Source organism: Convolutriloba macropyga, chromosome 6, assembly GCF_964194025.1.
Source record: "Convolutriloba macropyga chromosome 6, txConMacr16.3, whole genome shotgun sequence".
In the NCBI taxonomy this organism is placed as follows: Eukaryota; Metazoa; Xenacoelomorpha; order Acoela; family Convolutidae; genus Convolutriloba; species Convolutriloba macropyga.
In genome coordinates, this window is record NC_134473.1 from 1,715,291 (window position 1) to 1,738,814 (window position 23,524).

General features: G+C 36.2%; 1 protein-coding gene across 1 annotated transcript in view; it reads right to left on the reverse strand.

Moving 5' to 3' along the window:
- The window catches only part of LOC142340686 (uncharacterized), a 38,725-nt gene extending 16,258 nt beyond the window's left edge, over positions 1-22,467 (reverse strand). The window contains exons 1-2 of the mRNA XM_075391379.1: positions 22,329-22,467; positions 19,423-19,493 (exon numbers count right to left, since the gene is read on the reverse strand). Of these exons, the coding sequence (XP_075247494.1) occupies positions 19,423-19,493; positions 22,329-22,336 (79 nt within the window). The 5' untranslated portion in view covers positions 22,337-22,467. The remainder of the gene's footprint in view (positions 1-19,422; positions 19,494-22,328) is intronic.
- Positions 22,468-23,524: the final 1,057 nt, after the last annotated feature.

The window sequence follows — 23,524 nt, forward strand, 5'->3', positions numbered from 1 at the left end:
CAAACACCTGTTTTCAGTTAAAAACATGTGGCTGCCAGATGTTTTGAAAAATCGTGTTCCCGAGGTTTCTTCACAATTCTGTAAAAACCGGTCTTCATAAAATCTCACGCTGTGAAACTTTGATCATAATAATGATGAAGCTAGCTGCTCACCAAGTATGACTTCCATTAAAAATTGCGAAAAAAAAACAAAAAAAAATCAAGTTTTTTTCCAACTTTTAAAAACATTTTTTCTTAGTTTTTTTAAAATCTTTCAACCCTCAACTGATTCTGCTACAACCTCCAGTAATCGTTGATGGGACTTGTTATACTAGAATCTATTTTCAAAAAAATTTTTTTTAAGGTCTTTGGTTAAAAAAACTGCGATAATCAATTTTTTTATGCCTAAAAAGAGATATTCAGTTGCACTAGAACACCAATAAAGCCATTTAACCATATAAGGCTCGCTAAAACACGTCATTGCATAGTCATTACGCATATATTGCATAGAACATACGCATAAGTCTCCGACTATTACGGCAAAACATTGGTATTTGCAGTTTAATTCAACTTTGCATAAGACATGATTGTAGCCCTCTTTGGCCAGAATACCAATCATATATGCAAATGGATTTGCATAAAACATGATCTACGCCCTCACTGGCGAATGATGGAATTTGCATAAAGCAGGACTAAATTTGCATAAAATGATAGACGCCCTCTTACGGAATAAAAAAATGTTGTTTCTAAAGCTTCATCCATCTCCTAATTTAATTAATGGGACTGTGAACATTGGGCAATGATATTATTCACTCTTGTGTAATCCTTTAGTTAACTGATTGGAAAGAAACTTTGTCCCTAGAAATTTCGTTTTGAACATGTTTTCAAAATCAACCAATCAGAACGTTGGTTATTTTTAGAGAGTTGAAGGTTTGGTTTAGCTCGAACTCAAAACCATTTTATCTTCAAATTAAATTCAACAATGAGATTCTCGTGCAAATTTTGTAACGCCAAATTCACATTTCGCACCAACCGCAATCGTCACCAAAGGAACTTGCATCCAGATGAAGTTGGAGTGCCAGTGTACCGCTGTTAACACTGTGATTTCACTACAAGAGATCTACGAACTCTCGAACGACATTTCGGAAACCGACATAATCCGTTAGTACAATGTTGTCTCTACTGCTACATTGGCTTTGATTCTGCTGATCGCTTTGCCACACACATAAGAGATCAACATGGACTGCCCTCGAGAACTAGTGGAACAAGCAGAAGACCAACAGAATCCGCCTTTCAAGGAGCACTTCAAGTTTTCACTATTGATGGAACGGAGGACGACCAAGATCTCATGGAGTTCATGCTGAACAATAGAGACATCATAACGGACCTTATAAACAGCGAAGTTTCGACTGCAGCCAAAAAAATTCAGTTTGTTGCGTCTCTGGATCTGTACAAAGAAAGAAACGAAAATGACAACGAAGAACAAGCTATCGAAATCTTTGCTAGCTCTGAAATGACTACAGTGTACTTGGATGGACTCTCAAACGAAGATTTTTTCAAGATGTTGAGTAAGATGTTGAATATTCTCTTCATCTTTTCGTCACAAGGCAGTGGATGGATTCTACGCAAAGTAAACAGACTGGAAATCAAGATAGCCGCCTTTGCCCCCGTGCATGCATCGTCATATATAGCTCTACCTGGTTTCCTGAGCGAATGCCGTTCATTGCTCAACATACGAAACCATTTTGATCACAACTGCTTCGTGTATTGTTTTTTTGCCGCGTATCACATCAAAAATCGAATCAATTTACTGACAGAAGGTCGATCGGGAACTGAAAAGACCAATCCAGATACGTACAAGAATGCGGAACGACAGCCGGTTGGAGACTATCAGATGCCCATGCCCATAAACAGGATCCCATACTTTGAGGACGCCAACGACGTTCGCGTCAATGTTTTCGGGTAAGTGTTTCTTTAATAATATCAATAAAATTCAAATAATTCCGCTCAACGAATCAAAATGTTAAAACTGTATTGGCCTTCATGAATCTGTTTTGTTTACAGAATCGAGGGAACACGTTTGGTGATGATCTACGTTTCCAAAAAGTCAAACAAATCCTTCACAATGGACCTTCTTCTCCTCCACGATGAGAATGCCCATCACTACGTTCTCATCTTGAATCTGGAACGATTTGTCGCATACTTCAAAGGTATAGCGCACCGTGCAGCGCAGCGTATTTGTCGAAATTGTTTTCATTTGTGTACAAACAGAGAAACTTATCAAAACCATGTTAAAACATGCAGTGAACATGCAGCAGCAGAAATTGTTATGCCAAAAGAAAGCAACACTTCCCTACAGTTCAGAAACTGGAAAGCACGCTGGTTTCTTCCTATCGTTCTATACTTTGACACAGAATCTTATCTTGTTCCAATCGCTACAGCACAACCCTCACCCTCTACTTCCTACACAGTTGCAATTGGAAAACATGAACCTTGTGGTTATGCAATAGCAGCCATAGAACACGGTAAAGCAATTCCTGTCTACTTTGAACTCAAAAGAGGTGACAACTGTATGAACGAATTTGTAAAATCTTTGCACGTACTGGCGCGGGACATCTACAACCGAAAACGAGCTTCCTACGGACCCTACCGAGGACCTGTTTCAGCGCGTGAAATTAACACAAGATGTTGGATCTGTGAAAACGAAATAAACGATGAGGCTGAGCTTGTTCTTGACCATTGTCACTACGATGGTCATTTTCTAGGGTGGGGGCATCAACTCTGTAACACTCGTCACAGAACATCTAACTTTACGCCAATGATTGGTCATAATATCAAAAAGTATGATATTCATCATATATGTCTTGCACTAGCAGAGTGTGAGCCAGAAACGAAGTTTGAAGTTATACCTTCTACGGACGAAAACTATATATCACTCTCTGTTGGAGTGTTCATAAAAAATTTTGAGTCGGAGGCCGGACAACAAGTACCCATCTTCGAATACATAAGGTTAATTGACTCGTTTAACTTCATGCCCCAATCACTCGAGTCCTTGGTAGCTGATCTGCCTGACAATCGCTTTGACATTCTACGCTCTAAGTATGAATCTTACTCCAATAGCGATTTTCAACTTCTCTGCCAAAAAAGTTTTTACTGTTATTCCTACATCACATCAGAACAAGTGTTTGAAGAAAAAGTGTTGCCTCCATTATCGGAATGGAAAAATACATTGCATGGCGGTGAAGTCACTATCAGCGAAACCGACTACAATCAAGCTCAAACAGTGTTTTCAATATTTGGTTGTCAAAACATCGGCGACTACCACGACCTTTATCTAACCAGTGACACTTTGCTCTTGGCGTGCGTCTTTGAGGCTTTCAGAGATATCTGCTATGACACGTACGGTTTAGATTGCGCACAGTACTATGGAGCATCAAATTTATCAGGAGATGCGTTCCTCAAGGTGTGCAAACCCGACCTGCATTTGCTAACCGAGAGAGAACAACTTGAACTTGTAGAGAACATGATGCGCGGAGGAGTGTCTTCAATCTATGAGCAACGACTCTTTCAAGCAAACAACTGCCATCTGCCGAACTATGATGCTTCTAAGCCGTCTACATATGCGTTGATGCTAGACGCAAATAACCTCTACAGCGGCGCAATGCAGAACGTTCATTTGCCCTTGAAGGATTTTGCGCTAGATGCACATATCACGCTCGAGGAAGTACTCAAAATTTCGTCAACGGCACAGCATGGATACATAATTGAAGTTGATATTGATTATCCACCCGAATTTCATGAAGCTCATCAAGATTACCCTCTGGCGCCATCCAAATTGAAAATCAAACATTCTTGGCTGAGCGGTTACCAGAAAAATTTGAAAGTACAGATGCACTTACCTGAAAAGTCATCTGGGCCAAAACTCGTCCAAACGCTCTTGCCTAAAAACCGCTACACGCTACATTATCGGCTTGCCCAATTCTACAATTCAATGGGCTCAAAATTATAATACTTCATCGGGCATTAAAGTTTGAGCAAGCGAACTGGATGCGACCCTACATGGAGCTAAATACCAGTCTCCGGATTGCTGCCAGTACTGCTTTTGCAAAGAGTTCTATAAGGGCATGAATAATTCAGCGTTCGGAAAAACGTGCGAGTCGAAAAGGAACCGTGATCAAGTCGTTATTGTTCGAAATGCCTAAAGTGTGCTACAAAGAACGCAAAACTTTCATTTTAAATCGTTCAAAATCTTTGGAGAGAGCATGGCTGCGATGAAAACTGCAAAAAAACGGATTTATTGGAACAAACCCACTATTGTAGGGGCATGTGTACGTGATCTGGCCAAATTACACATGTTCCAATTCCATTATACAGTGATGAAGCCAAATTTTGATTGCAAAGTTCTCTACTCGGATACTGATTCACTGCTATATCGAATCAATACAATAGACGTTTATCAAGATATACGCCAAAAAATTCAAATTTTGCAACATTTCGACTTCTCTAATTATCCACCACAGCACCCGCTCTTTTCCAAAGTGAACGAATATGTCGTCCTGAAGTTTAAGGACGAGTTTGCCAGCGTGCCTATTCAAGAATTTTGTGCTCTCAAGACGAAACTCTACTCAGTAATTGCAATTGGTAGGTTAGTTTTCATCACACTCACACGTATCAATATACAGCTTGTTAGTTGGGACTGTTCCTAATGTTCAATATTTTAATTTAGATGGCGGGGAAAAGAAATCAGCTAAAGGCGTCACAAAATTAGCACAACGACAACTGACGCATGACAGATTCAAAGAAACGCTCTCCTCTGGTCGTTTGATCCGCACGCAAAACCATAGAATAGCTTCTAGCAGCCACCAACTCCATACAGTAACCATTAATAAAGTGTCGCTCAACGCTTTCGACGATAAACGATACATTCTTGAAAATGGGATCGATACGCTGCCGTTTGGTCACATAAATATTGTCCACGATCGTTTCTTCGACAAAGACGACAATTTCGATAATGAATCGTTGAGTTCCTGGTCGTCTGGAGAGTTGTACGAAATTGAAAACCAGAGGGAAATTGAAACCACAGTTGAAACGAATACTGACAACGCTGAAATCCCTGACCCCGGCTTCGTAAGAACCGCCGCAATCACAGAGTTTGATATTGATTCTGATGAAATTGCCGATGAAAATGAGATAGAAGAAGAACGTCCAGTGTATAACCCATTTATTGATTATGAAGCGATAGAATCAGACTCTTAATTAACAAAACAATGCGCTATTTTGTATGCAATTTGACGCTTTTGTACGTGTTTAATTCTCTTATCTATAACAGTTTCTATAACAATTCTATTCTATATGTTGTAACGCATAAATTCAGCTTTAATTCAAATCTACTTTGCTAGGTTTTGCCACAAATAAGCAAGAAAAGTTGAAACTGGAATGGCTTTCCAATAGCGCAATACCAACAATAAGCCACCAGACAAATACATGTAGCGCAATTACCACTTTCCTATTTTAAAAGATCTCCCCTAAGGGATCAGGGATCCCCCTCTGCTGAACGGATCTCCAAAGAATCTCCCCCCCCCGATCTTCCTGTATATATACGATACTACTGGCGTATTCGAGTCTGTTTGAGTCTAATCACAGGCGGCTTCGATTGTCCTTTAGTCTAGATATAACCGATTCGAATGCTACTGGGTCTCAATATAAACGGTTCGAGCCCAACTGGGTCTGATCAGAACCGATGTCCAACGCAAGTTGGTCTGATCAGAGACCACTTCGAGCGCACTTTTCATTGTTTTTGTTTTTCTTTTTTACTGCGAGATGTTGTCTATGCCAAGAGGCAACAAGAAAGCAGCGTTATGTCAAGAGACTCATCGAAAGTAAGTTGGCTTTCATCCAATGGGAGCCAGCTGATAGCAAAAACTGGTCCCGTTCAGAGGATTAAATTAATTGTAGATCAAGATGTTTTTTGCGGCTTCTGATCATCAGAAACGATTTTGAACGCAAATTTTCTATTTCTATTGTCTACTGGGAGATGTTGGCTCTGCTGTTTATTTTTTCACCGCATTCACCTCATTTACCGCATTCACCACTAGAAACAGCATATCTTACAATATTTCCATGCTTTCACCGTGCGTTTTTTCTCTTTTAAAACATTTTTTAGCGGTGCGACGTCACCCCAGGAGTCTTCCCTTAAGCAGAAACAGATTTGAGCACAGGTAGGTCTAATCAGGGAGGGGGGGTTCGGGGCAACATTGGGGTGGGGGGGCAACAGCGCGGTGGGAGATAGGGGGACATTTTTGGGGAGGGGGGGTCAACAGTAGAGGTGTCTTCAACCTCTAAGAACCGCCCTTCGCACCATAATTATCAGTATCCAAAACAGTTTGAGCTGAAAGGCTCTAAGAGCACTTAATGCCTGCTATGCGCTACCTGTTTATTCCATTTTTGAGGTCGAAAAGTCAAAAGCGTCAGATGAAAAATTGGTCATGCGAAAAATTGCATAAAATAGACCGACAGTACTTATATAATTGCTACAAACTTAGTTTGAGAGCAATTATAAACTGATCGTCATGAATAGTTTGAAATAAACACATAACACCAGATCCCTAACGCTTTTCTTCGGTTTGGTCCCTTGAAGCGCGATGTCGGTATGTTTGGTTTCTTAGATTCCGTATGTTCGTTCTTAATGGTAGATGGTCGTCGGTATGTCCGGTCTCTTGAACTCGCTACTTCTGGCTTCTTGGATTTATTTTAATGGTTTTGAACTCAATAAACCGTTCGGAGGTTTGTTTAGAACCTCAGGAAAAAAATTTTTAAAAATGACTGATAAACATATGTAATTTCTTGTAATAAAATCTTGAATTATATCTGAGTGTGAATCAAGGAACTGAATGCTCAATATTGTTCGACAAGTATGTTAAAATTTTAACTGGAAAAGCAAACAAACAAATAAATTTGTTCAATAAGTTTTTCAAATGAGGTAAAGAAGAAAATCAATCAATGTTAACTATTTGTCGAATCAGTTGTCTCCAAGCGGTACGTTGAAGACTCTTGTATGGAAAAGCTTATATGTGAAAAAACTCCAAGTTCTTACATTAAAAACTGGACAAACTGAATATACGAAACCGAGCCCATTGAATCTAAGCGACCGAACATGTCGATGGTTCATTACGATTCACACCCAACATAATGAACAAACCAATCACACCGACAATTTCTTAGGTAGAAAGCTAAACTCAGCGAAATTTTCTTGCATCGTTTTTGTTCAGTGTTCTAAACTAGGGCAGTCACTCTCACGTATTATTTCACAGAGTATCGTGCTATATGAAATGGATCAGTACTGATTAAAACTTGGTGTGCAGTCAGGGCAGAGGCGTATTCGAGTGTGCTTGAGTCAGATCAGAGGCGGATTCGATTTTCCTTTAGTCTGAATATAACTGATTCGAATGCAACTGGTTCTGAATATAAACGGTTCGAGCGCAACTGAGTCTGGTCGGAACCGATGTCCCACGCAAATTGTTCTGATCAAAGACCACTTCGAGCGTATATTTCATTGTTTTTGTTTTTTTTTTTACTGCGAGATGTTGTCTATGCCACGAGGCAACAAGAAAGCAGCGTTATGTCAAGAGACTCATTTTAAGTAAGTTGGTTTTCATCAAATGGGAGCAAGCTGATAGCAAAAACTGGTCCCCTTCAGAGGATTGAATTAACTGTAGATCAAGATGTTTTTTGCGGCATCTGATCATCAGAAACGACTTTGAACGCAAATTTTCTATATCTGTTGTCTACTGGGAGATGTTGGCTCTGCTGTTTATAGCTCTGAATTTTTTACCGCATTCACCTCACTTACCGCATTCACCACTAAAAACAGCATATCTTACAATATTTCCATGCTTTCACCGTGCGTTTTTTCTCTTTTAAAACATTTTTTAGCGGTGCGACGTCACCCCAGGAGTCTTCCCTTAAGCAGAAACAGATTTGAGCACAGGTAGGTCTAATCAGGGAGGGGGGGGGGGGGTTCGGGGCAACAGTGGGCTGTGGGGCAACAGCGCGGTGGGGGTAAGGGGACAAACTGTATCCAAAACAGTTTGAGCTGTAACAGAGCTGAAAGGCTCTAAGAGCACTTAATGCCTGCTATGCGCTACCTGTTGATTCCGTTTTTGAGGACGAAAAGTTAAAAGCTTCAAACAAGAAATTGACCGACAGGACTTATATAATTGCTACAAACTTAGTTTGAGAGCAATTAAAAACTGATCGGCATGAATAGTTTGAAATCGACACATACAACCAGAGCCCTAATGCTTTTCTTCGGTTTGTTCCCTTGAAGCGATAGGTCGGTATGTTTGGTTTCTTAGATTCCTTATGTTCGGTCTTAATGGTAGATGGTCGTCGGTATGTCCGGTCTCTTGAAATCGCTACTTCTGGCTTCTTGGATTCATTTTTATGGTTTTGAACTCAATAAACTGTTCGGAGGTTTGTTTAGAACCTCAGGAAAAGTTCTTTAAAAATGACTGATAAACATACGCAATTTCTGGTAATAAATTCTTCAATCATATCAGAGAGTGAATTAAGGAACTGAATGCTCATTATTGTTCGACAAGTGTGTTAAAATTTTAACTGGAAAAACCAAAAACCAAATAAATTTGTTCAATTTGTTTTTTAAATGAGCTAAAGAAGAAAATCAATCAATGTTAACTATTTGTCGAATCAGTTGTCTCCAAGCGGTACGTTGAAGACTCTTGTATGGAAAAGCTTATATGTGAAAAAAGTTCTTACCTTAAAACCCGGACAAACTGAATCTACGAAATCAAGCCTATTGAATCTAAGCGACCAAACATGTCGATGGTTTATTACAATTCACGCCCAATATAAAGAACAAACTGAACATACCGACAATTTCTTAGGTAGAAAGCTGAACACAGCAAAATTTTCTTACGTCGTTTTTGTTCAGTTTTCTAAACTAGGGCAGTCAATCTCACGTATTATTTTAGATAATATATCGTGCTATATTATCAGTATCGTGCTATATTATCGTGCTATAGTATCATGCTATATAATATTTTAGTATCGTGCTATATTATCAAAAAATCTTTTTTCAATTGAGATTTAGAAAAAGTTTGCTTTTGGGGCGGAAGAAACTAAATCGTATTATTTGTTGACACAAATAATACACTCCCGGATCGAGTTGTCACGGTTATTCAGCGCAAAATTGTGTTAGTTAAGCGGTGAATGCGATGAAATTACAAAAATCAGTTGGTGAATGCGGTGAAAAAACCTTAGGGCCTGTTAGCGATGATTTTGCATAATTTCACCGCTAAATTTAGCGGTGAAATTACATAAATTCACGGCTTCGAAAATAATTTTCAAAATATGTAAGATAAACGGTGAATGCGGTGAAATTAGATAATTTTACCGCTCGATTTAGCGTTGAACTTACATAGTTTCAACGCTGAGAAAAAATTGTGAAAATTGTATGAGATCAGCAAATAATGCGGTGGAATTAGTGGGAGTATGTGAGAGATGTTAGAATTACCCTCCCACTAAAACTACCACTTAATCTTACGTCTTTTTGACAACTTTTCTAATCGGTGAATTTATGTAATTTCACCACTAGAGTAAGCGTTGAACTTACAAAAAATCACCACATTTCACCGCTAAAATGTGTAATTTCAACGTTAAATGTCGCAAATCTTACAAAAATTCACCTCTCATGTTTTACAGAAAGTAGACAAGTTGATTTAAATCCGAAACAAAAATACTAAAAGTTTATGAGAGATGGGGCTGTAGAAGAAGATGTGGATGACACGCAGGAGGTGGGAGGTTCGAACCCTTGTAAGGGCGGTGAAATTACATCTTTTAGCGGTGAGTTGTGGTGAATTTTTGTATTTTGCTATATCAAAGACCATTATATTCTTTTCAATTGAGATTTAAAAAAACTTCGCTTTTGTTGCGGAAGAAAACAAAATGTATTATTTTTTGACCTGGTCTTCCGGGTCAAGATGTCAGCGCCATTGAGCCATTGTAAGTTAAGCCGTGAAAGCAATGAAATTACATAAATCAGGCGATGAATGCGGCGAAAAAAAAAACATTTATGGCCTGGTAGCGGTGATATTGCATATTTTCACCGATAAATTTAGCGGTGAAAATACATCAATTCACCGCATAGAAAACATTGTCAAAATTGTTTGAGATCAGCAAAAAATGAGGTGAAATTAAACGGAGTAAGGGAGGAAATGTTAGATTTACCTCCCACTAAAACTACCACTTTATCTTACATCTTTCTCAAACTTTTTTCTAATCAGCGAATTTATGTATTTTGTAATGCGGTGAAATTAGATAATTTTACCGCTCGATTTAGCGTTAAACTTACCTGGTTTCAACGCTGAGAAAAAAATAGTTAAAATTGTATGAGATCAGCAAATAATGCGGTGGAATTAATGGGAGTAAGTGAGGAAATGTTAGAATTACCCTCCCACTAAAACTACCACTTAATCTTACATCTTTTTGACACTTTTTCTAATCGGTGAATTTATGTAATTTCACCACTAGAGTAAGCGTTGAACTTACAAAAAAGCACAACATTTCACCGCTAAAATGTGCAATTTCAACGTTAAATGTCGCAAATCTTACAAAAATTCACCTCTCATGTTTTACAGAAAGTAGGCAAGTTGTTTAAATCCGAAACAAAAATCCTAAAAGTTTATGAGAGATGGGGCAGTAGAAGAAGAGGTGGATGACACGCAGGAGGTGGGAGGTTCGAACTCTTGTAAGGGCGGTGAAATTACATCTCTTAGCGGTGAGTTGTGGTGAATCTTTTTTATTTTGCTATATCAAAGACCATTATATTCGTTTCAATTGAGATTTAAAAAAACTTCGCTTTTGTTGCGGAAGAAAATAAGATGTATTATTTGTTGACTTAGTCTTCCGGGTCAAGATTTCAGCGCCATTGAGCCATTGTAAGTTAAGCCGTGACGGCAATGAAATTACATAAATCAGGCGATGAATGCAGCGAAAAAAACATTTATGGCCTGGTAGCGGTGATATTGCATATTTTCACCGATAAATTTAGCGGTGAAAATACATCAATTCACCGCATAGAAAACATTGTCAAAATTGTTTGAGATCAGCAAAAAATGAGGTGAAATTAAACGGAGTAAGGGAGGAAATGTTAGATTTACCCTCCCACTAAAACTACCACTTTATCTTACATCTTTCTCAAACTTTTTTCTAATCAGCGAATTTATGTATTTTCAACACTATGGTAAGCGGATATCTTTGATAGGTTTGCGGGAATATTTCTTTGCGGGAAATTTGATGGTACGCAAAAAGAAGACAAAGAAATAAAAAAATGAACATCGTCAGAGTTTCAGTAATCATGTAGTTTTCATTATTATAGAAGCACTCAAAATCCAAAATAAAGAATTATGTGAACCTGGATTGTGTGTACCCTAGAAATATGTGAAAAAAAAATTGGCACGCCAAACTAGCACAGAAAATTTTGTATATGTTTCAAAATCTATCCTCTGTGAAAAAACTATTTCAGGCTGAGGCGTGCGCTCGAGATTGTCCTAATCAGACCATTTTGCGAGCTCACCTGAAAATTTTGCGAAATTACAGGACGAGTTCGAGCATATGAGCTTACTTGAGTCTAGATACGGGTAACGAATTTCAAGTTTTGATCAGTATCTCTCGAGTGAAAAACACGTCTTGAAAAAACAAATCGGTACTGATTACTTGTGAAGACATTCGAAGACTTGTGAAGACATTTCAAGACTCGGTCACAACTTGCCAAGAATTGAGACTTGGCTTAAAACGTGCTAAGTCAAAAAATGATATGATCAGTCCACTCTTACTTTACTGATCCAAGACAGGAACTGGATCAGTACTGAATAAAACTTGGCGCGCAGTCCGGACAGTATTCGAGTGTTTTTGAGTCTGATCACAGGCGGATTCGATTGTCCTTGAGCCTGGATATAGCCGTTTCGAATGCTTTTGTGACTGAACATAAACTGTTCGAGCGCAACTGAGTCTGGTCGGAACCGATGTCCAACGCAAGTTGGTATGATCAGAGACCTCTTCGAGCGCATTTTTCATTGTTTTTGTTTTTTAATGCGATATGTTGTCTATGCGAAGAGGCAACACGAAAGCAGCGTTATGTCAGGAGACTAATCTAAAGTGGGTTGGCTCTCATCAAAAGTGAGCAAGCTGATAGCGGAAGCCGATCCCCTTCAGAGGATTAAATTGACTGTAGATCAAGACGTCTTTTACGGCATCTGATCATCAGAAAAAATTTCGAACCCAAATTTTCTATTTCTACTGAGAGATGTTGGATCTGTTGTTTATAGTTCTTACATGGTTTTTTGAAAATTATGTAACATATTTTAGATGACTACTAAAAATCGAAAATGACCTAGTCTAGTTTGATATCAAAGAAAATTTTACCATAGCACTTCAGGTCGTTTCTGCAACAGAACTTTAACAAAAAACAAAAGCACTGGGAAAACAGAGAAAATAAGCACAATGAAACTAAAAGGGAATATCGTTTTTGCCAGCGTTCTTTGTATCGGGGCAAAAAAAACAGGATTATTTTGTTTTCTGTGTGAAGAGCGATGATAAACATTTTTTCTACGAATTTGTTGGTGAGATTCGAGAATATGTTCATACCGAATTTTAACTCAATTTGGGTAATGATATAGCCCAAAAATTTGCACGTCTCTTTCTAATAGTTATGACAACAAAACTTCCAAGCTATCTAATTGTGGTATTTCTACAAGTATGTGACATCTAGGTACAAAAAAACCCAGATGGGAGGGCGATTTTCAGTAAGAATAGTCTTACGAAGGTAGAATCGCTACGAAATTTTTTTTAGCGGTACGACTTAAACCCAGGAGTCTAAGCAGAAGAGGATTCGAACACAGTCAGAATTGATAGCATAAAGTTACACCCATGTCTAAGCAATATTGCACTCTATTTTAATACACTGTAGAAATCACAAACTGTGAACTTTATTTACGTAAGATTATTTAGAATACTTCGAGGAAGGAAGTTTGACTAATTTCTGAAATTGGTTTTTGCACTCTTCCAAGAGAGGCAAAAAAAATTCAGAAGTAAAATAAAAAAGATTATCAAATATATATTAAATAATTTTATAAAATTCATTAATCTGGACGAATTCAACATACTTCATGGCCCTCATTATTACAATTAAAGATTAGAAAACACTGCTGACGAAAGTATTGCCTCTTATTACAGAAATTATATCCGAGGCAACAAGAGTCTTTCTATTAAAGAAAGGATATTGCTTGAATTCGACATTTTGATATGCCGATACAGAATTCAGAACAATTTATGAGAGCCGAACTTTTTTGTAATTAAAAATCATATGCGAAGAAACGAGGGAAACCTCAAATTCTATGTTTAATAAATGCGCCGATGATCTGCTGGTTGCGATCTCTTTTCCTTCATACAAGAATATTAAATGACTTCAAACTGTCCATACTTGATTCCTTAGTGCTATTTATATGAATATTTGATTCCCGTATGGATAACAAGACTCTGCTTGCGTGAATTTAAAGAGATTCAATGTGTTCCTTCTAGTAAAAGCAAGGATCAAACATTTTTTCCTTCCGTTTAGGTTTTTGTTTTTTTTTATGCGTCCAAATAATTAAAAATGGCCTTAAGAAGCGATATAATGAACTTAATGCCTCTGATCAAATTAAACAGAAGTTTATGTAACCAGCTGAACTTTATTTAAATGTCATAAATGAACTTGTATGATTTTCTTGAAACTGTTTGAATGTTAACTCAAAATTAAATATTAAAAAAGTCTCGGCTCTCCAGTATTTGTTTAGTTCTTATATGGTTTTTTGGACATTAAGTATCAATTTTTGGGAGACTACTAAAAATCAAAAATGACCTATTTTGACATCAAAGAAAATTTGACGATAGCAATCCAGGACGTTTCTGCAACAGAACTTCAACGAAAAAAAAAACACTGAGAAATCCGGGAAAACAAGCGCAATGAAATGAAAAGTGAATATCGTTTCTGCCATCCTTTTTCGTATTGGGGTAAAAAAAACAGTATTGATGTGTTTTCTGGGTCTCGAGAGATAATAAACATTTTGCTACGAATTTTTTGGAGAAATTCGAGATTATGTTCTGCCAGAAATTGAACTCAATTTAGGTACTGATAAAGTCCAAAAAATTTCATCTCTGACATATAGATAAGACATATAGATACAAATAAAAGACCAGATGTGAGGGTGGATTTTCAATAAGAATAGTCTTACAAAGATAGAACGGCTTCGAAATTAAATTCACCGGTACGACTTTAGCTCAGGAGTCTAAGCAGAAGTAAATTCGAGCACATGTAGGTCTAATCAGGATTGCAGGTCGTTTCGAACGCACAGAAACTGTCCAGCGCATCTGAGTGAGCTAATCAGAGACCGATTAGAACGTGATTCGAGCGCACAAAAACTGTCAAGGGCGGTTGAGTCAGACAAGGTGCACGTTCGGTGTTGAACGATCTGATCAGAATGATTTTGAGCCCAGTTCTCATCAGCCTAGAATGCTGGAATCATGGGAGTTACGCAAAATCTTTTACAGAAAATTCGCCAAACACAAAAAGTAGCATTAGCTAAGTCCATTTCCAATTTTTACCGGTCAATTTAGAAAATCTACAACTGTTTTGTATAAAAAATAAGTCACCTGAAGAAATCCGCACATCTTTATGATCTAAACAATCCTGCAATATTTCCGGACTTGTAACAGATTTTGTGGAAAGTAACAAAAAAAAATTATAGCATAAATTTACACCCACGTTTAAGCAATATCGCACCCTATTTTAATACGCAGTAGAAATCACAAATTGCGAAATGTAAACATGTTTGAACATTTAGAACCCTTCGACGAAGGAAGTTTGAGTAATATCTGAAACTGGTCTTTGCACTCTTTCATTAGAGGCCAAAAAATTCAGAAGTGAAATAAAAAAGGTTATCAAATATATATTAAATAATTCCAAGAAATTCATTAATCTGGACAAATATAGGATACGTCATGGCCCTCATTATTACAATGAAAGATTAGAAAACACTTCTGACAAAAAAGTCTCTCTTATTACAGAAATTATATCCGAGGCAACAAGAGTCTTTCTATTAAAGAAAGGATATTGCTTGAATTCGACATTTTGATATGCCGATTCAGAACTCAGAACAATTTATGAGAACCAAATTGTTTCACAATAAAAAAAATCAGATGCGAAGAAACGAGGGAAATCTTAAATTCTATGTTTAATAAATGCGCCGATGATCTGCTGGTTGCGATCTCTTTTCCTTCATACAAGAATATTAAATGACTTCAAACTGTCCATACTTGATTCCTTAGTGCTATTTATATGAATATTTGATTCCCGTATGGATAACAAGACTCTGCTTGCGTGAATTTAAAGAGATTCAATGTGTTCCTTCTAGTAAAAGCAAGGAGCTTACATCGTTCCCCTTCCGTTTAGGTTTTCGTTTTTTTCGTTTTGCATCTTGGAAATGATTCCTTAGATTTTTTCTGTGTTCCGCCAAAACTCCTGGGAAGTGCATTATTATTTTCAAATGTTGGCGCTGAATAAAAAATACCAGCTATGCGACTTAGGTTTTGATGATATCCTTGCAAATACTCGCTTATATGTTTTAATTAAAAAAATGTATAGAACTTTAAAATCAATATTATACTAGGTCTTCAATCCGAAGTTACTGTTTAAGCCCTTCCAAAAAATCAAAAATGGCCTTAACAAGCGATATAGTGAACTTAAAAGCCTCTAACCAAAATAAACAGAAGTTTATGTCACCAGTCAAATTTTTTAGGTGCCATAATTGAACTTTTATGATTTTCGTGAAATTGTTTGAATATTAACTCAAAATTAAATATTAAACAAGTCTCGGCTTTCAAGTTTTTGTATATTTCTTATGTGTTTTTTTTTTGGAAATTATGTATCAATTTTCGGATGATTACTAAAAATTGAAAATGACCTGGCTTGATTTCAAAGAAAATTGTACAATAGCAATCCATGTCGTTTCTGCAGCAGAACTTCAATGAAAAAACATAGCCGGAAGAATTCCGGAAGCGATTCGAAGCGTCAGGACTTCACTAACAAAACCGTAACTGCAACGGAAGCCACTACCTTTTTGTATTAAACCATTAACTCACTACCTCACCAGGTCTGCTCTAAAAATTGGTGAAACTTAAACCACTGTCAACAAAAGAAACAAAATGCAGCAAAACTTTTTATTATTGAAAACGTTTGGTAACCTTAAAAAAATCCAACATAATTAGGGTGGTCAAAAATCTGATAGTATGAAAAAGCTGAAAAGGTTATCAATAGCCGTCAAATAATTCAAGATTCTAATCTGAATAAGATCGCGAAAGCAAAAGGCAGATAATAATCTTAGAAACTAAGTTTAATCTTTTCAAAAAAGAAAGCTGAAATTTATGAATCAGAAAACACTTATAATTACACTTCAAATCACTGCGATTAAGACAACAAATAACAAACACCTCAACGGCAGAAAATCGTTTTAATTAATACCAAGGCCGGAAGAAGGCTGTAGTAATTAGTCATAAGTAAAAATTTTGGAAAAAGCTTGCTATCAAACTCTCAGTCCTACCTTATGTTGAATGAAATCAATTGCAAACCAAAGAAATGACCAAAATCTAAGAAAAAACTGAAATCATTGATTTTATACAACTGAAAAAATCAAATCACCGAAAATATATGTAGATGCCAGGACAAACTTAGACAGATACTAACTAGAATGTAAATATGGGCACAGTGTAAGGAACACCGTGACAAAAAGACATTCTTGATTTTTGAAAGTTGAAAATCAATTTAAAAAATTCAAGAAAAACTAATACATTTTATTGTTCAGCATTCAAGACATAGAAAAGATAACTAGTCATCCAATACAATAATCTGTCCTCCTGAAGAGAACACAAAATAAGGAAAAGCAGAATTCATAAATACGAAATATTAAAACATTTTGCAAAAAAATGGTCAAAGAACTTTTAAAATAAGACTTCCTTTATGAAAAAGTTTTAACTGTTTATTCAAAACCTAACGCCAAAAAATGATTAAGTTTTTATTGAAACGAAATTAAAGTCCCTGTTAAACAAAAAAAATATTTCTAGCAAATACAACCAAAATACAAACGAAAAACTGACGAAAATCGGGAAAAAAACTACCAAAATTTGATTAGCATATGTACAATTTTATGAAACAAAATTACATCGAGGTAGAAAGAAGCGTTGAGTATAGGAATTATCAAAGAGAAGTTGCCATAGTATCAGATTTTTTTTACAGAAATACGGTTGAAAGATCCAAAAATGAAGAAATTAATATTAAAAAAGCCAAAAACTTTCTGAAAAGTCAAGTATTATGTGTCAATTTTCAACTTGAAACGCATTTTCAAGCTCTGCAAAACACTGTGGTATCAATTTCCGAGGTTGACATTTCAATATAGTATCGAATAAAATTTATTTCTACAAGAAACCAAATGAAAAGCAAAAAAAGTGGGTCACTTAGACGAAAAAAACGTCTAAAAAGGGTTATCTATTTGTGCAATTCAATCAAAAACTACATTTCAAAGTCAAAAAGTCATTCACCAAACGCAGCGCATGATCAAAAAACTTCTCTCGCTTAGAGAAAATTTGTTCACCAAGACAGCTTTTCTCACTTTCGCTTTTATGTCAAAAAGCCGCGTGAACAAATCTACTTCCAAAAACCAATACTCCACTTCGAGTCGGAAAAAAACACTGAGAAAACCGAGAAAACAATCACAATGAAATGAAAAGTGAAGATCGATTTTGCCATCCTTCATTGTATCCGGGTAAAAAAACAGGATTAATGTGTTTTCTGGTTGTCGTGCTCTAATAAAAATTTTGCTACGAATTTGTTGGTGAAATTTGAGATTATATTCACCCAGAATTTGAACTCAATTTAGGTTATGATAAAGTACAGAATTTTGCACCTTTCTTTCCAATAATTATGACAACAACAAAACTTCTAAGCTATCTAAATGTGGTATTCCAAAGATGTGACAAAGATGTGACATATAGGTACAAAAAAGAGAGACCCAGATGGGAGGGGGATTTTCAAAAAGAATAGTGTCACGAAGTAGAACCGCTTCGAAGCTGTTAGCTTGTGTAATAAGATTCTGCACAACTCTCCGATCAATTTTTAAAAATCCATACTACAGGGAAACAAAAATCAATGCAATGAGACATATTTGATTATCGCTTGCGCAAAAATCGTAGATATTTTGAACTATCGTTACTGTTCCCACATCTTTCTGAAAAAAAAATTGATGAATTTTATGCTAGCCCTATTTTTTTTCTTCAGAACTTTTTTTGACTTTTTGAGGGAGTCCCAGGCTGGCATATGTGATATCAACTTGAAGCTCTCTGCTTCTAAAAGTTAAACAACAGGAAAAATTTAGGAAATTAATATTTACAGAGAAAAAAGTTCGCCGCCGTTTTCTACCAACAATTTCAGACATTTTGGAAAAATTTTTATCAAATTTAGATGGAGTTTTCGTCAATATTCAATCATCTACGATAGCTTTCGGTGTTCCAAGGGTATCATTGAAAAACAAGTATCTTATCTTTGCGTCGATGTCTCCAAGATGTACAGAAATAAAAAAAGTCGTTTTTAAGAGAAACATTATATGACATTTTCGGCCACTTTTAGAAATTTGTATAATTTCTAAGTGTAACTCTATATCCCGTTCCTCGCCTGTGCTAAATTAAATTTTCATCAAATGTTCAGTTTGTTTTAAATCTCGTTTCAGATAAACAGCAAGAAAATACTTTGAGATCTGTTGATAAATGGGTAATTGTAAAAAAAATCTCGAATAAATTAATATATAAATTTTTTCAGGACAAAGACAAAGAGTAATTATAAAAGTTTTAGTGAAAGCATGCACTTTTTCCGCATGCAAAAATGACAGAACGCCAATCAGCCTTGACTGCGTCTGCATTTTTAAAATTTTCGATTTCATTCAGATTTGAAAAATTAAATTAATTTACATTTTTTAATTATTGATAATCCGTTCTCATATTTTTGTGCGGAAGATATACCTGTCATGTTAACGCCTCAAACATTGGCGTCAGTCGTAACTTGTATGAAAGATACAACGGTATTGGTCAAGCAAAACTAAGCCAGATGAAGTTAAATTTGCATGAATTTTGCAAGAGCTTTTCCAAATTCTTATTTTTAGCCAAAAATTGCAAGTCATTTCATTGAATATAGCTCTGCTTTGCCAACTTGCACCTCAAATGACTTGCAATTTCCTGAATCGCGGTGATCGTTTCTCAAATTTTTCTCCAAATTAACATTAGGAGCTTATTAATATGAAAAAGAAGAGAATAGTAAAGACGCAGAGTCTGCCAAAATGAGACTTACGGTAAGATTCCAAATGCTCGTAGGGACCAAAGCATCTCTTCTCATAGTAGTGGTATGTCACAACTTCTGTACTGAAAGACAAAATCATTGAATTTTTTGAAATCACTAATCTGATTTCTGTCGAGCCTTGTTTCAATTAAAGATAACCTTTCTGCGGATATTTTCTTCTCTAAAAATAGCCTCTGAATTAGAAAATCTAGGACATTTGAGCAAACAACCGCAGAAAACAGCAAACAACAACAAATTAAAAAGTGTGATTGGAAAATACTGAGCACGTTACAGCCAGGATCGAGGTGTCACCGCCATTCAACGCAAAATTATGTAAGATAAGCATTGAATGCGGTGAAATTCATAAATCAGGCTGTGAATGCGGTGACAAAATCTTTATCGCTTGGTAGTGGTGAAGTTACAAAATTTCACAGCCGAATTTAGCAATGAAATTACATAATTTCACTGTTTTGCAAAAAGTGTCCAAATTATGAGATATAAGCGGTGAATGCGAGGGAAATATTTTAACTCGATGTGTCAAAAGATGTATGATCGCGGTGAATTTTTTTAAGTTCACCGCTTACTCCCGGGTCGAGGTTTTTGGGTAAATTTTTGTAAAAAATTTTTGGTGAATTCGGTGAATTTTGGTAAGAAATGCGATAAGGGCGATGAATGCGGTGTTAATAAATACTTCACCGCTTTTCAACGCACTTCTTAAGAATTTCACCTTGTCAACTTTTGTGGCAAATTATTGTCAGAAATGAGGAGAAAGCGGTTAATAAGTTGAAAGAAAATATAATTCACCGCAATTCAGCGCGTTTAATACAAAAATTCATCGAGAAATTCAAGGCAATTCTTACAAAAATTCACCGCATTTGCTTTCCAACGTTTACTTAATCTGATTTAATTTCACAAAAAATAGCAAAGAAGTAAATGACGGTTGGTGCAGTGAAATAAGCAGTTACAAGTATGCAGGAGGTCCGAGGTTCGAACCCGGGTACGGATTCTCATTTTTTGTAAGAATACTGAGAACGCGTTAAAAATGAATATTTCACCGCGATTCAGCGCATTCACCGCAAGAAGATAAAAGAAAACACGCGGTGCGACTTATTTTTTTGACGGCATTTCAGTGCATTTCTTACAAAAATTCATCGCCAAACCTCGACCCGGGTCTAGGTGTGAAATTGCATAATTTCACCGCATTTCACCGCAAATTTATGTACAAAATTTTTCGTCGCTTATCTTACTTAATTTTCCGATTTTTCCTCGACCCGGGAGCCTTGAGAACTACAATTTTTTTATGATTTTTGTTGACCATAGATGATCATATATCATTTCTTGGTACCAGGGTCGAGAAAAAATTGGAAAAATAAGTACGATAAGCGGTGAAAAAATGGTGTTTTAACGCAACTTTTGTACATAATTTTGCTTTGAAATATTGTGAATGCTGTGAATTTATGTAATTCCGCTAGAGTAGGCGATGAACTTACAAAAAAGCACCACATTTCACCCCTTACTACAAGTTAGCGTCCTCGCATGGATTCAAACCTCCTGCATGTCAGCCACTTCTTCTTCCGCTGCGCCACTTCTCACGTAAAACTGGCATATTTGTTTTGAATTTCAATCAAATTCACTCTACTTTTTGTACGATATACGCTCTAAACTAGTGTAAGATTAGCGGTGAATTTACAAGTTTTAGCGTGAATTGCAGTGAAATGTGGTGATTTTTTGTAAGTGAACCGCTTACTCTAATGGTGAAATTACATAAATTCACCACTGAAAATAATTTTCAAAATATGTAAAAATATTTGTGTATAAATTTTTCGTGCGTTTTTTAATACAAATATCTTAACCTCGTTTAACAAAAGACAATTCAAAGCGTTTTCTAAGCGGTGTACTTATGTTATTTCACCACTAGGTTAAGCGTTGAATTTGTGTAATTTCATCGCATTCACTGCTGATCTCACACAATTTTAACACTTTTTTTCTAAGCGGTCAGTTTGTAATTCCACCACTAAGTTAAGCGGTGAATTTATGTAAGTTCACTACTAATTTAAGCGTTGAATTTGTAATTTCATCGCATTCACCCGTTATCTTACATTATTTGGACACTGTTTTTTAAATCGGCGAATTTATGTAATTTCACCGCTAAATTCAGCGGTGAAAATATTTAATTTCACCGCTACCAGGCGATAAAGATTTTTTTCACCGCATTCACCGCCTGATTTATGTAAATTTACGGTATTCACCGCTTATTTTACAAATTTTCCGCATTCACCGCTGATCTTGCATAATTTTGCGTTGAATGGCGTTGACACCTCGACCCGGCTATTCATAGATATATCGCCCAAAAAATAGAGTTTGACATCAAATGCATCAGTTGTTTGATGACTAAGAAGTGATTGCGCGAAAACTCATCTCTCCGCCAGCAGTAATGTGGTTGTTATAAGCAAATCTATCACTTCTTTAGGTGAATTCTTTTTTGTTTTACAAAATAGAATTTTTTTTTAAAAAAATAGAGTTTGAAACTTTTTAAAAACTATAGTTTGACATCGAATGCATCAGTTGTTTGATGACTAAGAAATGGAAACACGAAGTTTCATCTCTCTGCAGCAGTTATGAGGTTGTTATACGCAAATCTATAACTTCATCAATTCAATTCAAATTTGTTATACAAAATAGAGTCGCTTTTTAGGCTCTCTCTCGTGTATAAATAACAATTTAATTAGAAACGCTTGGAAAACCTTGACGCTTGAGAGAACCATAACGCTAAAATTTGATTTTAAGAGCTCTGAATATCTAATCAAATGATTAGGTACGGTTAAAAACAAAAATTGCATAATATATGTGACTTGATGAAGTCAGCTTTTTACAGCTAGGACATCAGAAATTGGTACGTAGATCTTTAAAACACTCACGTGCACATTCTAAAATACCGAAAGTCAAAATTCCAGAAGTTGCTACTTAGCCAGAAGTTGAACTTTGCTGAGTTTCGTCATTTTAAAACATGCGCGTTTCGTATTTTAAGCATGGTTAAGTGACTCTGCAGAAGTCACTTCGAAATTCTGACTTATTATCTCAAAAAGCTTCGCGGTTCTCGATAAACGCCAGAAGTCCTCAGTGACTTCAAGCAAAGTCATTGAACCAGTACTTCGTACCTTGTGGTGGAAGACATTGCATAACATTATTCTATCAACTTACTGAACTTTTCTGCCTCAACCTGTTAACTTCTGAAAGTTTTCTTTAAGTTCGGCAACCTGCGCCGTGGCTGTAACTGAGGATTTAAATTTCAACTATCTTTTTATAGGGGAAAATTTTTTGATGCCCGACATGCCTCTTCCTTGCGTTTTTATAAACATTTATTTGAAAACATTTTTATGTGATTTGATGCAAAAAAAACAGTGAAATTAGCGAAAAATCATTTAGAGTAAGACCTACGGCAAGAAAAGTTTTTGATAACCCCACAGCCATTTGAGTACATATTGCCGGCATCCCCCAAGCGGATTTTGCGCTATATCACGTGATCAGTGAACTAGTCCAGACCTCTATTTATGAAAAGACCCAATTAGTCAAATATATGTTCGAGCATCAATTTTCTCATGGGTCGAGCAAATGTCATTTTTATAGGAATATAAGGTCGAGCATGGTCGTTTCAGTGGTTAAGCAAATGTGTTATTATTGGACCCTTTGCGTCAAGCAAGTTCTTTTCATATGCCTCTGGTCAAACATGGTGTTTCCATGGGTCAAAAAAAATTAGTTTTTATAAATCTGCCTGTTGCATTCTGATGCCGAAATGGAGTCAAGTTGAGCAGCATTAGGTTATCGCAATTAGTGCAATTGGACTGTTTTGCCAAATTTTTTTGATTAAATGATACTAGGTAGCCTAATTGTCTTGATCTCCTTCCCATTAAACATTGTGAAATTGTGATGTTATTCGGTTGTTTTCCGTCCAAAACTATGAATTATCACTTTTTTAAACAAAGCAGTGCAGATTTTTTGACAAACAAATGGTTCTTCACAACTGCAAGAGATGTGGGATCATACTTGCTGACTACTTAATGATCAAAAGATAGCAAAATTGCATTTAATTCATTTAAGATTAAGAAAAGCAGAT